Consider the following 13,474-nt stretch of genomic DNA (forward strand, 5'->3'; position numbering starts at 1 on the left):
TTTAGAGAGCCCTTTAAGGGTTTACTAACTAGAAAGGCAATTACTAGTAGGCTTTCATGTTGCAACAGCTTCCCCTTTGGCTTTTTTTTTGTTTTTACTCTCGAGAAATTGCTGCGCGTATAGACAGTAGGAAAGAAAAATTAGTGAGCAAGCCCCAAGACGACACCGCGATCGGAAGTCCGACGGGAGTGAGGGTGGTGACGGGGTGGAAGGGGCATGTGGGAAGGGAGCTCCGGGCGGCTGCGCAGTCCCCGGGTGGAAGTACGAAAAGACGGCGCGCACACGCCTCCGTGCTACGAGGCACTTGAGCCACAGCCAGCTTTCCTCGCCTCCGGCTCCGGTGCGCCTGCGCGGTGAAATCACCGGTGGCGATTGGCCCAGGGCGTGAGAGGGGGGCGGGAGGTCCGGGGAGGGAAGTCCGTCGTCCTCGGCGCGCGCCCGTCCGCGGCAGGGGAACCGAGGGAGCAGGAAGGGAAACTACCCCGCTGCGTCGTTTTGGGCTCCCGGGGCTGAAAGGGGGAGGGGAGCAGGAGAGAACCAAACACGACGTAGCGGAGGCTGCGCGCGGCCCTCGCCGCCCGAGTGCGTCCGTGCGTGCGCTCGCTCGCGCGGGCTCAGTGCTGGCGCGTGAAGTGGAGGCGGGCGGCGGCGGCGCCTGCGCGGTCGGGCTCGGTCGACGGTTCGCAGGGGAGGAGGCGGCGGGAGGCGGAGGAGGCGGCGGCGGCGATGGAGGTGAAGCGGCTGAAAGTGACCGAGCTGCGGTCGGAGCTGCAGCGGCGGGGCCTGGACTCGCGCGGCCTCAAGGTGGATCTGGCGCAGCGGCTACAGGAGGCGCTGGACGCCGAGATGCTCGAGGACGAGGCCGGCGGTGGCGGGGCCGGGCCCGGCGGGGCCTGCAAGGCGGAGCCTCGGCCTGTGGCCGCGTCGGGCGGCGGCCCGGGCGGGGACGAGGAGGACGACGAAGAGGAGGAGGAGGACGAGGAGGCGCTGCTTGAGGACGAGGACGAAGAGCCACCCCCTGCCCAGGCCTCGGGCCTGGCCGCGCAGCCGCTGCCGGAGCTGCCGGAGCTGCCGGAGCCCCCGGAGACCGCGGCCACGGAGACCGCGGCCGAGCCCGATGCTTCCGAGAAGCCGGAGGAGGAGGCCACGGCCGAGTCAGGTGGGGTAAATGGTGGCGAAGAGCAGGGCACCGGCAAGGCGGAGGAAGACGAGCCGGAGGAGCGGAGCGGGGACGAGACGCCGGTATCCGAGGCGCAGGGTGACAAGGCCGCAGAGGAACAGGGTGAGGAGTTGGCAGCCGAGCCCGGCTCCAACCTGCTGGGTGCGCCCCTGTCCCAGCACCGAGCCCTGCACCGCAGGGTCTGATCGATCTCTTGCTCTCACTTGCCCGAAAGTGCCTCATTCCTACCATTTGGTGGGGTTCCCCAGGGGAGGTGGCTTTCATTCTCTACCCACCTTTCTAGGAGGCTTGGCTGCCTCCGGTGGCCCCACTCTCTGCAGGAGGGAGATTCCTGCTTAACTTAGTTAGTTGGTGGTAGTGGATGGAAGTGAGCAGTTGTGCATGCGAACTACTCGTGAGCTACCTGTGGAACAGCCTCCCACTGTGCTGGTTATCTTTTCCTAAACCAAGAATGCATAAAGAAATTGTTGATTCCAGTGACAGCCAGACCAGACCCAGTTTTGGAGGCTTTGGCCTTTGGGCTACCCGACTGTTGACTTTTTTCGCCATAAAAATATTAAGCAGTAAACTAAATTCGTCAAAGTTCGCTTCATCAAAAACATATTGCTAGAGTTTGAGCCACAGAGAATTTGACGATCTAACCTTGCTCCCGTGTTAGCAACAGGGGACAGCCTGTGGTGTAACAGTGTCGAGTTTAATAGTTAACTAGTAAAGAGAAAGTCTGCATTTAGAATAAGTCAGATAATTTGGCTAGGAGTTATACCTTGCTTGTATTGTTATGATTGAAATGAATCTTTCCACTGAGTTGATGGGTGGGCACATTGTAAATTTGCTGTACCGTAGCTGGCCTTTTATATTTCAGGTCTCTGATTAATTGAAATGATTGAGGTCCGTTTAGCAACCTTGTGAAAGAGTGTAGAGTCGCCCCAGGGAGTTAGTAACCTTTCTCTCTTTGAAGTGATTGGATGGGTAGAGCTGATCCATAACTGTCAGAGTAAGGAGGAAAAGGAAACCTGCTTCCAAGGCTTACTATGAAGTGAGTTGCCTTAGTTCTTTGTATAATACATTTTTCAGGCTGCTACTTAGTATCGTGGTATAATTGGAAGCCATTCTACAGTAGTCACATGCAACTTGAAGATTGTTTGTCCTATGTACTGGAACAGAAATCCCATTACATAACCTTTGACTTTATGTGTATCCCAAATAGCAGATAAAAAAGGTTGAAGGATAAAAAAACTGCCTTAAATTATTATTTAAAACCTCAGTATTACAAACTACAAAAGCTTCAGGAAAAAGTTTTTTTCCTTTTGTAAAGAATGTTGCTAAATATATGACAACACCTTTCTGCCCTAAATTTTGTGCAGTAAAGATGCAGCATTATTTATGGGTTTCTTGTGACTTAATGGTTTGCTCTTGTAACTTTCAGTAAAATCCATGATAAAAATACAACTCTGTATTGTGCACCAGAGTCCACCTGCAAAATAAATAAAGCTGTGGGTCGCTCTGCATTTTAAAGCTGGCAAGGCAAACTCTTAAAAAAAAAAAAAAAATTGAGGCTTCTGTATCAGGAAGCTGTGGGAAAGTGTTGGGAAATATGTTTTGTGTCTAAAACTTAAATCCAGATCTGACAATCAAGAATCAAAATTGAATTGACGTGTGAAGTTAAAAATAAAAAAAAAAAGACTTAGGGAATATATTTTTTATGTTGTGTTGGAAAAATCTGCAAGTTTGACCTTATTTAAGCAAGTAAATTTAGAATGCAATAATTGTCCAATTTTTATCTGTTTGTAATTAGCCCATAGTGTTCTTCTCCCCCCCAACCCCCCAAATAAAATCCCAGCCAATGACAGGATGGCGATCTTTGGAAATAAAACATTCTGTGGATGCAGGGGAGTAACTTGGCTATTTCGATTACAGAGCTACTCAGATTCCCCTTTAGTTTCTGTTGGTTCTGAGCTTATGCTGCAGTCCAGTGTGAAAACTGCTGATTTTCTTTCCCTCCTTTTTTAGGAGATGACCAAGATAGTGAAAAATCAAAACCAGCAGGCTCAGATGGTGAGCGGCGGGGGGTAAAGAGACAGCGGGATGAGAAGGATGAACATGGCCGAGCTTACTATGAATTCCGAGAGGAGGCTTACCACAGCCGGTGAGGGAAACAGTCCCTTTCATTGAAGGGAGTGTCTGCTCTGATTTTGGTATACCCCGTGTTGATTGGAGAGTCTGCAAAGAGGGGTGGATTAAAAATGGAATAGGTTTTTATAGGTGTAAGTTGTAGATTGAATCGACCCTGGAAGCTCCCGTTGCCCTTTACTTACTTGTTGAAAGAACCTGTCTGCTGGAATTACATATTCGCTGATAGTTAAAATGGATAAGATGTCATGCAGACACCCCTGGAAGAAGAGGCTTCGGTTATATTGTATTTGCTTTTCTCTTCCTGTGTAGCTCAAAGTCTCCACCACCCCCTGAAGAAGAGGCAAAAGATGAGGAAGAAGATCAAACTCTTGTGAACCTGGACACGTGTATGTATAAGACAGACAGGTTGGGGTTTTAACCAATCGGAAGTGATTTTGGAGATTAAAACTTCACGACCTGCAACAGTTAAGAGATGTAGCACATGGGAGACTTTGTATCCATTCTTGAATACTGGGTATATTTGTGTCTCTTGGTGGCTTTCAAGTGTCCGGCATTGGAGTAAACAGATCGTTTCTTTCTTAACAGATACCTCTGATCTCCATTTCCAAGTGAGCAAAGACCGCTATGGAGGGCAGCCACTTTTCTCAGAGAAGTTCCCCACCCTGTGGTCTGGGGCAAGGAGTACCTATGGAGTGACAAAGGGAAAAGTCTGCTTTGAGGCCAAGGTAGCATGCACAGCTCATAAAACCATTCATTGATTAAATTATTCATTTTACTACTATGTGCCAAACTGTTGCCCACCAGTATTTTATTAGAGTAGAAAAAGGCACCATGCTTTAATAACAAGTTGACCTCCTGTAACCAAGAAATTTCCCCGCGGCATTGGTTTAAGTTCATTGATAATTGTTCTAATGTTGAGTTTTGATAGTTGTCAGTTTCAATTTATGTAAAAGTCTTGTCTTCTTTGCTTCTGAGTTGAGCAGAGTATCTTAGAGTTCCTTTTCTGATTTGGCCAGGTAACCCAGAATCTCCCAATGAAAGAAGGCTGCACAGAAGTTTCTCTCCTTCGAGTTGGATGGTCTGTTGATTTTTCTCATCCACAGCTTGGTAAAGTTATTTAACTTAAATCATTAGTGTTTGCTACCATATTGCTTACTCCATAGGAATTTGGGGTATAGGTGACTAATTTGTTGACTGTTGTAGGTGAGGATGAATTCTCTTATGGTTTTGATGGACGAGGACTCAAGGCAGAGAATGGGCAGTTTGAAGAATTTGGCCAGACTTTTGGGGAAAATGATGTCATTGGCTGCTTTGCTGTAAGTGCCCCTAAAAGTTGTGGATTTGTAGCAAAAATGGGTAGAGGGCACTGGGAATTCAGTTTGCTTCTCATCAGCTGCTACCTTTTATGCATTTGATACATTACTCGCTTAGTTCGTTGTGCAGTAGCCTATGAGGCTTTTTTTTTAAAGGGGTAAATTGTAAGATTTAATCACCCTCAAATTCTGTAAGCTCATAACTGCCGTTGTCTTTTGTCACTGTAGAATTTTGAGGCTGAAGAAGTAGAACTTTCCTTTTCTAAGAATGGAGAAGAGCTCGGTGTGGCATTCCGGATCAACAAGGGATCCCTGGCAGACCGGGCCCTCCTACCCCATGTCCTCTGCAAAAATTGTGTTGTAGAATTAAATTTTGGTCAGAAGGAGGAGCCCTTCTTCCCACCACCAGAAGAGTTTGTGTTCATCCATGCTGTGCCTGTGGAGGAGCGTGTGCGCACTGCAGTCCCTCCCAAGACCATAGAGGAGTGTGAGGTAGGCCACACCATGCGCAAGAGGCTTGGTGCTCATGCTTCGGAATGGCTGGCGGGTAGCTTTTCTTAACGCTTTACTGAACTGGGGCAGGGGAGGAAGTTATTAAATTGCGCTTTCTAAACATGACTTTCACTAATGTTTCATAGTATTCCTGATTCTATTTACTTGCAGGTGATTCTGATGGTTGGACTTCCTGGATCTGGAAAGACCCAGTGGGCACTGAAATATGCAAAGGAAAACCCTGAGAAAAGATACAATGTCCTGGGAGCTGAGACTGTCCTCAATCAAATGAGGGTGAGTTGCTGGGGGAGATGAGTCAGCTGTTGTGTTTGCTCTGAAGTACCAAGAAACTCCTGTAACCTTTTCCAAGTGGAGTTGGAGTGAGTTAGTCTTTCAAGTGTCTTGAGAACAAGGATCCCACAAATAGAGAAGTGAGTTCTTTTCAATGTGTGTTAAAAGGAGATTTTTTTTCTTTGCTGTGTTGTCGTATTTCTGAAAGCTGATAAAATCTGGAATGTATCCAGATTAAGACTGGAAATGACTCCTGCAGGAAATGGAGATTTATGGCACTGAGGAATAGGAATGAACTGATGTGGTAGCTTTGGTGGCATTTAAAGAGGTGATGTTTACCTGTGCTTCTTTAACTTGCCACATAACTTCTTGTGTTTCTCTTTGTTTCCTCTCAAACTCATCAGATGAAGGGGCTTGAGGAGCCAGAAATGGACCCCAAAAGCCGAGACCTTTTAGTTCAGCAAGCCTCCCAGTGCCTTAGTAAACTGGTCCAGATTGCTTCTCGGACAAAGAGGAACTTCATTCTTGATCAGGTATTTTTCAGACATTCAGAAGAACCCCAGTTTTACAGAAGCTCTAAAGATGAAAAATTTAGCATCCATTTAATTTGACAAAATTGCTTAAAGTCAGAGTGGGGTGCATTTGTAGAGAGAGACCAAATTAAGAAACAGAGCAATTTACCTACTTACGACCAAGTGGTCGTATGTTGTAGATGTAATACTTTTTCAACCAGAGGTAACTGTTACTAGTTTTTTATCAGAGAATATATGGACCCAGACTATAAAACACTTATTAGAGACAATGGAAAGAGTGTTGGAGCTCCTTTGGACTCCCGGCTCCACCACTTACTAGGTTTGTAACCTTGGACCAGTCTTGACCTCTTTGTGCCTCAGTTTTCCTGGTGTTCAAAACCCAGTAACATCTGTCATGTAGAGTTTGCAGAATTAAAGAAGATTGCATATGTAAGACATCTAATCTGGTGCCTCATTTGTAAAAGATGCTTAATAAGTGTTTTGGTTGAATTTGAGTGATAATTTTTATTCTTAAAATGTCTGTTGTTCTTTCTAGTGTAATGTCTATAACTCTGGCCAACGGCGGAAATTATTGCTGTTCAAGACTTTCTCTCGGAAAGTGGTGGTGGTCGTTCCTAATGAGGAAGATTGGAAGAAGAGGCTAGAGTTGAGGAAGGAAGTGGAGGGAGATGATGTGCCTGAGTCTATAATGCTGGAGATGAAAGGTGGGCTAAAATTATACGAGTTAGGGATCCTGTTCTTGGTCAGCACACACCTTACTTAGTAGGGCCTTTTAGAACCTGGAGTAATTCTCCATATCTAAAATGTAAATCTGGAGAGAAAATTAATGGGTGTGAGCACTTGTAGATAAATGAATAAGCAGAGTGAATGGAAAAGCGGTAACCCCGTGGCTCATTCTGGATATGATACAATAAGGGAAATAGTGATAATTAAAACTCAAGGTAGAGGCTTCGTTAACTCAGTTATTCATTTAGTAAATACTTAAGTAGTGTCTGCTATTTGTTCAGACGTTGGGAAATGCTGACTGTAACAAAGCTCTGCTTTATTGAATTTATTTTATTTGGGGGGAATATTATGATTCAAATTAAAATATAATAGTTGGACTGAATGATCTCATTGGTATATCTTGATTTCTGATATCATATTAGGCTTGTTTTTTGTTTCGCTGTTTGTTTTGGTTTTTGGTAAGTGCCTGAAATCCTTAATGTAATACAAAGCCTAATAGTAAGGTCTGCATAAGGCAGAATTACCTGTCTTGGTTGATCTTGCTTCCTGCTGTTCCCTTCAGAGTTTGATTTTTCCCCTTTCTGCCTTCCGCTCCTAGCATCCTACCTGCCTTATCAACTACTGGTTCTTTGAATTCCGATAATGGCCAAGGATGGTTGCTGGTTACACATCCAAGAGCCAGAGTGTCCGAGTTTACTCGAGTGAATGAACTGTACCAGTCAATGACTGAAACTCAGATACCCAGAGGAATTTAGTTCAGTTTTATAAAAATGAGCGTTAACTGTATTCATCTAAGAATTAAGAGAACCCCCACTGAGCTGAATTCCACTGGGACTCAGCCTCTGAACTTGATTTCTAGAGACTAGCAAGTGTGCTGGCCCATCATGTACAGGTGATGAATGAGACCCCGTGTGCTCTTGTTTCCTGTCCTCCTTGTAGAGATGAGTAAGTGCTTTTCGGCATGGGTCAGTTTCTTATCAGTCTCTTTTAAAAGTGTATTTCTTAGCATCTTATCTCAGCAACACCAAAACTTTCTCAGTTACTTTTAGCCTCTGACTACCTGCTTCTGTCCTGATAAGAAACCTTAACCCAGCTCACACTTAATTTATTATGGATCACTTGAGAACTTGTGAATCTACAGTTTGCAGATAGCCCTTTGCCTGGGGCTGTTAGAATTTAAGGAAAACTATGGTAAAGTATCAGTGTGTGTTTGTGCATTAGTAGAGGAGGCTTAGAAAATCTTGTTTTTCCTGTAATAAGAGTTTTTATAATGAGATCTTACTCATCTATGCACTTTTCAGGCCCACAAGCTTTTCTCTTACTCTTATAGCCAACTTCTCTCTGCCTGAAAAATGCGACTATATGGATGAGGTGACATACGGAGAGCTGGAGAAGGACGAAGCTCAGCCCCTTGTCACTAAGTACAAGGAGGAGGCAAGGAAGCTGCTGCCCCCCTCCGAGAAGCGGACAAACCGCCGAAACAATCGCAACAAGCGCAACCGGCAGAACCGAAGCCGAGGCCAAGGCTACGGTGAGTCCTGGGGCCTGCCAGCCCCCAGCTGCAGCCTGCGCTTCACTGAGCAGGATCCGCAAGGAAGCCAAGTCAAGTCACTGACAGTTAGGAATAAGGAAATCACTTCCTTGTGAAGCTTATTTCTTCCCGTGTCCTTTACCTCCAGTTTTTTCTGCTTTTTCCATAATCCTTCAACACAGGGTATTTTTCCACAGAAACATTTATTGCCGTGAAAAGCAATGCTTGAGCCTTCTCATGTGTCTAGTTTCCATTTTTATATGTGGCTTCCCCACTCCACTGTTGCCGTGTATTTGAAGGATTTGTGCAGTGAAATTGGATCTTCATTTTAAGTTTTTTTACTGCTTTGTCCAGCGAGTCAACCCTGCTGTATAGACCAGAAAGTGAATGCGTTATTTAGTAATTTGGGGGTCACGAAGTCATTTAGGCTACTACTGGAATTAATTTCCTCCTGAATGTCTAATTTGTCAGTTAATCCTCCAGTGTGCACTCACTGCCCTTTAACAGTTGTGTGTGTGTGTGTGCGCGCGCGTGTGCGTGGGCGCGCGCGCGTTAGGGTAAATCAATAAGATGTTTGCCTGCCTGCTCTCTGCTAGGCCCTGGGAATACCAACCATTCCCACCCTGGAGGAGCTTTTTATTTAGACTTTGTTTAATTTGTCTAAAATGACGGATCTGAGTTATGTGACATCAGCGATCCCTTCCAGGGCCAAAAGTCTTTCATTCTATGAATGGCAGTTTTTACTCATGTTTCTAACTCTGCCATGTATTCTTTTGCCATCTTAAATGTTTTGCAGACGTTGGGGAGCTTAAAAGCGAGGTGGCTTGGTTTTCTAGTGTTTATTCCTCTGCCCTCTCCCCTCAGACTTTTTAAAAGGTCCTGGCTGGTGCCTTAATTACCATTGTGTGAGCCTGACGGAAGCAGGCCCCCTATTGCCCCAGAATTGCCTTTGGCTCCGACTTTTTGATTTCCACTGAGACGTGGAGCCAGGACCCCACGCCAGCTTCTGAGCGCGGTCTCCATTTCTCTTCCAGTGGGCGGGCAGCGCCGTGGCTACGACAACCGGGCCTACGGGCAGCAGTACTGGGGGCAGTCTGGAAACAGAGGGGTGAGTGCAGCTCTCCTTCTGCTCCTCCCTCTGGGCCGTGCTAACCATTCCTATTGGCTTGGGGGAGCAGAGTGGTTTGGGCTGTTTTCTCAGGGCTTAGGGTTCTGCCCAGTTAGTGTTCCTCTGGAAGAATTTATCCCGAGAAGATGAAGCCTGTCATCATGTCAAGCTGAGATGTGTCTCATTTAAGACGGGGACAGCAGTGGATCGTGATGCTGGAGACCCATGAATCTTCACTCCTCTTCTTTCTCCTTTCTCAGGGTTACCGTAATTTCTACGATCGATACAGGGGAGACTATGATCGATTCTACAACCGAGATTATGAGTACAACAGATACAGAGACTATTACAGACAGTACAATCGGGATGTAAGTATCTGCTGGGGATAGAGGGTGAAGGGGGCAGGACCGGAGGAATGAGTGTCATGCCTCTTCGTCCTCACAGCTCTGGCTCCAAGTGATGGGGTTTCCCCTCTCTTCTAGTGGCAGAATTACTACTACCACCACCCCCAGGACAGAGACCGATACTACAGGAACTACTACGGTTACCACGGGTATCGGTGAAGCCCCTGCCTTTGTCACCTGTCAGCCATGAAGCTGAATCTCTGGGGGTGCCAGGCACCCCCCAAAACACAACCAAGGAAAACAGGGGCTGTCCCGGGGCGGGGTGGGGCTGAGCTGCTGGTGAGGGAGGGGCGGTGGGGGGGAGGGTGCGCAAGCAGGGGTGGGGGAGGGGGGAGGTGGAAACAAACAACAAAACTGTACATTTTTTTTAAAGTTTGTTGAAAAAATATTGTCTTATTCTATAAAACATTTCAAACCTAGTTAGATATTTGTAATCAAAAAACATTTGCGCAGAAAGCAGCACTTAGGGCTGCCTGTCCTATACCCTACCGCTGGACAGGAAAAGAACTGAAAATGTCACCCTTCTGACATGCTAAGGCAGCTGGACTGGCAGCCAAGTAAGGGAGAGTGACGAGGTGGCGCAGAGAGGGTGGGGAAGCGTGCGAGGGCACTCTCCGTGGCAGGCAGGAGTGGGGACAGAGGGAGAGCTTGTGACTGGGGCAGTGAAAATAAATGATGGGCTCTTATCAATCACTCGCACCAACTAACCGTTTGTATTTTCTTTACCGACCTTTCCCTCTTGGGATATCTGGTCTGGTGGGCTGGGAGGCCAGAGCGTCCCTGTCTCCACTGTCCCGTGCCTTCGTGCTGTTTGCTTGGGGCGTGGGGACTACCGATTGGATGGTTCTGTTATCTAGGATTCCCAGGCCAAGGAGATGGGGGGGACCATGCTTGTTTGCAGAGCAGAATAGCTTGTACCCGCTGTGCACCTATTAATGAATTTTCTTAAAATACTTTGGGGAGAATGGGGTTGCAGCCCTCAGCTGAAGATTGTGACCGCCAGTCTCTCCTCTCTGTCTTCCAAGGTTGAGACGGGCGTGATGTCTCTGAAATCATCTCTGTTAGGGTATCTGTCCTCGTAGTGCGAGAGAAGGAACGTTTCTCAGGGTTTCAGCTCACACAGAAACGAAGCAGGATTCTTCACTGCAGCAGGATATGTATATAGGTGAATCCTGTGGTATGGGCTACCAGGCCCAGGTGCTGAGAATAGCAACTATTTTATACAGTGTGGAGGGCGCAAGCCCTGCTGGTTTTTTTGATACACAGGTAGAGAGTAAAAAGGGGGGTGGGGGTGGGAGGCAGCTCAGTGGGGCTGCTGCAACTTGGGAAGAGCGTGAATGTGAGTGTGTGTAACGTGTGCCTGAGGGAGCACCCCTTCCCAGCTTCTTGAAACAAGATTCCTCCTGGGGTGCTTTCCCTGCGTGTCCCCAGAGAGGCCTCTAGCCAAGGGACTTTAGTTGGGATGGTTTTCGTTTGTAACTTTACCAACACCCTTCTAGTTGTTAACAAACAGCTTCAGGTGGCTGGGTGGCTGGGTTCAAGAATATGGGTGGGATGTGGGAATGCTCTTTCAATATTTGGCTTCAGTTTTAACTCATCTTCCCACTTAGCAAAACACCACCTGCAGCAGCACTTCCTGGCGAGGGAGAACCCTGGGTTGTGCTACTTGAAAATGCTTTACTTCCATTTCCTCACCTGGGCAAAGTTCTCTGTTTGAAATCGTGTGCTGAGATGTGGTCTTCTCTCCCTCTCCCACTGTTAATGCCACGCAGCCCTTCTTGGTGTGCAGCCCCTCCTCCTGGCCCTGCAGGTGCCCCTGTCTGTGACACGCCCTTCTGCCCCACAAGAACCTCTGACCCTGAGGCCAGAGTGGGGTGGGGCTCGTAGAAAATAAGTTTGCTTGCTCATAATGATGTCTTCTCTCTGGGCGCCTGATTTCTTGTGGTGCCGTTAAATGGGTTGTGTGTGGCAGTGGGTGAAGCGATAGCATGAACTTTTCTGTAACCCACTACTTTTTATTATTATTAAGGGAGTTTTTGAGAAAGCTTTGCTCGTAGTGTCCGGGCAAAGTGATAAAAACTGGAGCCCCCAAAATTTCCCATAGGGCAAGATTATGTGGTAGAAAATTGAATTTGAGGCAGAAGCTGCCACCCCCTTTCAAATGTTTAGTTCTCCAGGGAGTGGTATAGACTTTATAGTCTATGACGTGGTTTGGGGATGCTAGGCCCTCGGGGCCGGGGGACAAACCTAATGCCACTTTGGGTTGGGGGGAGGTTAGGGGTGGCACTTGCCGTTAATTTTTGACACTAGAAAGTTCTTTTATTTTTTAAAGCTGTTTTTCTAGGTGGGTGGAGAACGAAACTGCCACGTCCTTGTCGGTTTAGTCCAAGATCATAAACCAAGATCACTCACAACAACAGTAGATATCTGGATTTTGTTTCTGTCTGTCTTTTTTATTATGAAAAAAACAATGTTAAGGGGGCAAACGCGGATTAACAGGAGGGATCCCTAGCCTTGTTTTCCTTAGAAGACTCGTTTAGTGTTTTATCAGACGTCTGTTGTAGTTGTAGATGGAAAAGCTTGTGAGAAAAACAAACACCACGTGGAGCCTGTGAATGTTTTTTGCACAACCTGTAAAGCATTCTTGGAAGTGGCCAGTAAAAAAGGGTTTTACCATTTAAAAAAAAAAATGTAACTGTGTCATTGTTTACATCTGTAACTTTTTCTTCCCCTGTTCTCATTACAACATTCTGGCAAAAATGTAGGCACAGTAGCTTCCAGTTTTAGAATAAATAACCATTTGGATTGAATTTACCCTATCTCCTGTGGCTGCACTGACTGGGTTGTAGTGTCTCATCTGGGGGTTTATTTATTTACTTTTGATGCTGCTTCCTCAAGTTGCACTGGGTCCAACCAAGGGGGCTTTGCTCTTGCACGGCTGTTATTCCCTCTTTTCCTACCACGACTTCACTTGGGAGTGAGCCATACCTTCTCTCGGGGGGTCGTTGGCCTACTTGGTTAAGATTGCTTATGCTAAAAGCTTGAGCCATTGGAATAGAAAAAGTCATGACCTTTTTGACAAAAACCAGTTGGATGCTTGAAGTGAAATGTAACATTCCACTTAGGAGCCAAATAAGTTCGTTCGTGAGTAATTACCATTTAGGAGGAGAAAGTCTACTCATTCAATAGAGGATATTTGATGGGGGCTATTTCCTAGTGAATTTTGAGAATGAGGAGGTAACTTTTAACAAAAGCACTGTTGCATTGCTGGCACTGAACTGATCCTAATTGTAATTTCTAATAAATGGTCAGGGAATTACTGAGGCTGGGGTGCCACAGACTATTGGCAGTCCACTGTTTTGAAGCAATAGCGATATAGATCTAGAAACTGCTCCAGCTTCTCTCTCTACATGACACAGATTCATACCCCAGTGGCTTACAGCTTTGTACCCTAAAGGCTATCCTTGATTTCAGTGTCTGCCCATTCTCTGGAATATTTAAAGGTACTCAGTATTAGAGCTAATTAATCATTTTTAATGGTTAGTTATAGCTTGTGCCTTGTCTCTAGTAATCTCTTAAGTCCCCTTTTTCCTCAAACTAGGAGAGGGCTGCAGCCATTCGCCCCTAATCTCATGAGTACAAAAATTGAGTGTGCAGGAAAATGAAGCAAAGGCTATTTTTTTAAATATCAAAATTACATTTATTGAGCACTTCTGGCTTTTTACAAAGTCTGAGCTGATGTGAAAATTTTTACTTCTCTGGA

The 13,474-nt window shown here is 46.3% G+C and overlaps 1 protein-coding gene across 2 annotated transcripts; it reads left to right on the forward strand.

The window, feature by feature from the left end:
* The first annotated feature begins 413 nt into the window (after positions 1-413).
* HNRNPUL2 (heterogeneous nuclear ribonucleoprotein U like 2) lies at positions 414-12,525 on the forward strand. Of its 2 annotated transcripts, XM_039860409.1 has the most exons (14): positions 415-1,282; positions 3,191-3,326; positions 3,623-3,699; positions 3,899-4,038; positions 4,330-4,420; positions 4,517-4,629; positions 4,855-5,118; positions 5,290-5,412; positions 5,814-5,942; positions 6,478-6,646; positions 7,999-8,199; positions 9,234-9,307; positions 9,568-9,675; positions 9,790-12,525. In XM_039860409.1, exons 1-14 carry the CDS (start codon positions 727-729, stop codon positions 9,868-9,870), a joined length of 2,262 nt encoding a protein of 753 aa, XP_039716343.1. In that variant the 5' UTR covers positions 415-726; the 3' UTR covers positions 9,871-12,525. The 2 variants fall into 2 exon arrangements, 1 of the variants encoding a protein (XP_039716343.1); XR_005652294.1 differs by lacking the exon at positions 9,234-9,307 and having other exon boundaries at positions 414-1,282; positions 9,790-9,915.
* Positions 12,526-13,474: the final 949 nt, after the last annotated feature.

Source organism: Pteropus medius, unplaced genomic scaffold (assembly GCF_902729225.1).
Source record: "Pteropus medius unplaced genomic scaffold, Ma_sr-lr_union100, whole genome shotgun sequence".
Taxonomy (NCBI): domain Eukaryota; kingdom Metazoa; phylum Chordata; class Mammalia; order Chiroptera; family Pteropodidae; genus Pteropus; species Pteropus medius.

Bases quoted from the DNA above. Each gene is read 5' to 3' on its own strand.
- HNRNPUL2 (XM_039860409.1), top strand. From the start codon at position 727: ATGGAGGTGAAGCGGCTGAAAGTGACCGAGCTGCGGTCGGAGCTGCAG. The intron at 4,039-4,329 runs GTAGCATGCACA...TGATTTGGCCAG, and splicing joins AAGTCTGCTTTGAGGCCAAG to GTAACCCAGAATCTCCCAAT. The intron at 6,647-7,998 runs GTGGGCTAAAAT...TTACTCTTATAG, and splicing joins TATAATGCTGGAGATGAAAG to CCAACTTCTCTCTGCCTGAA.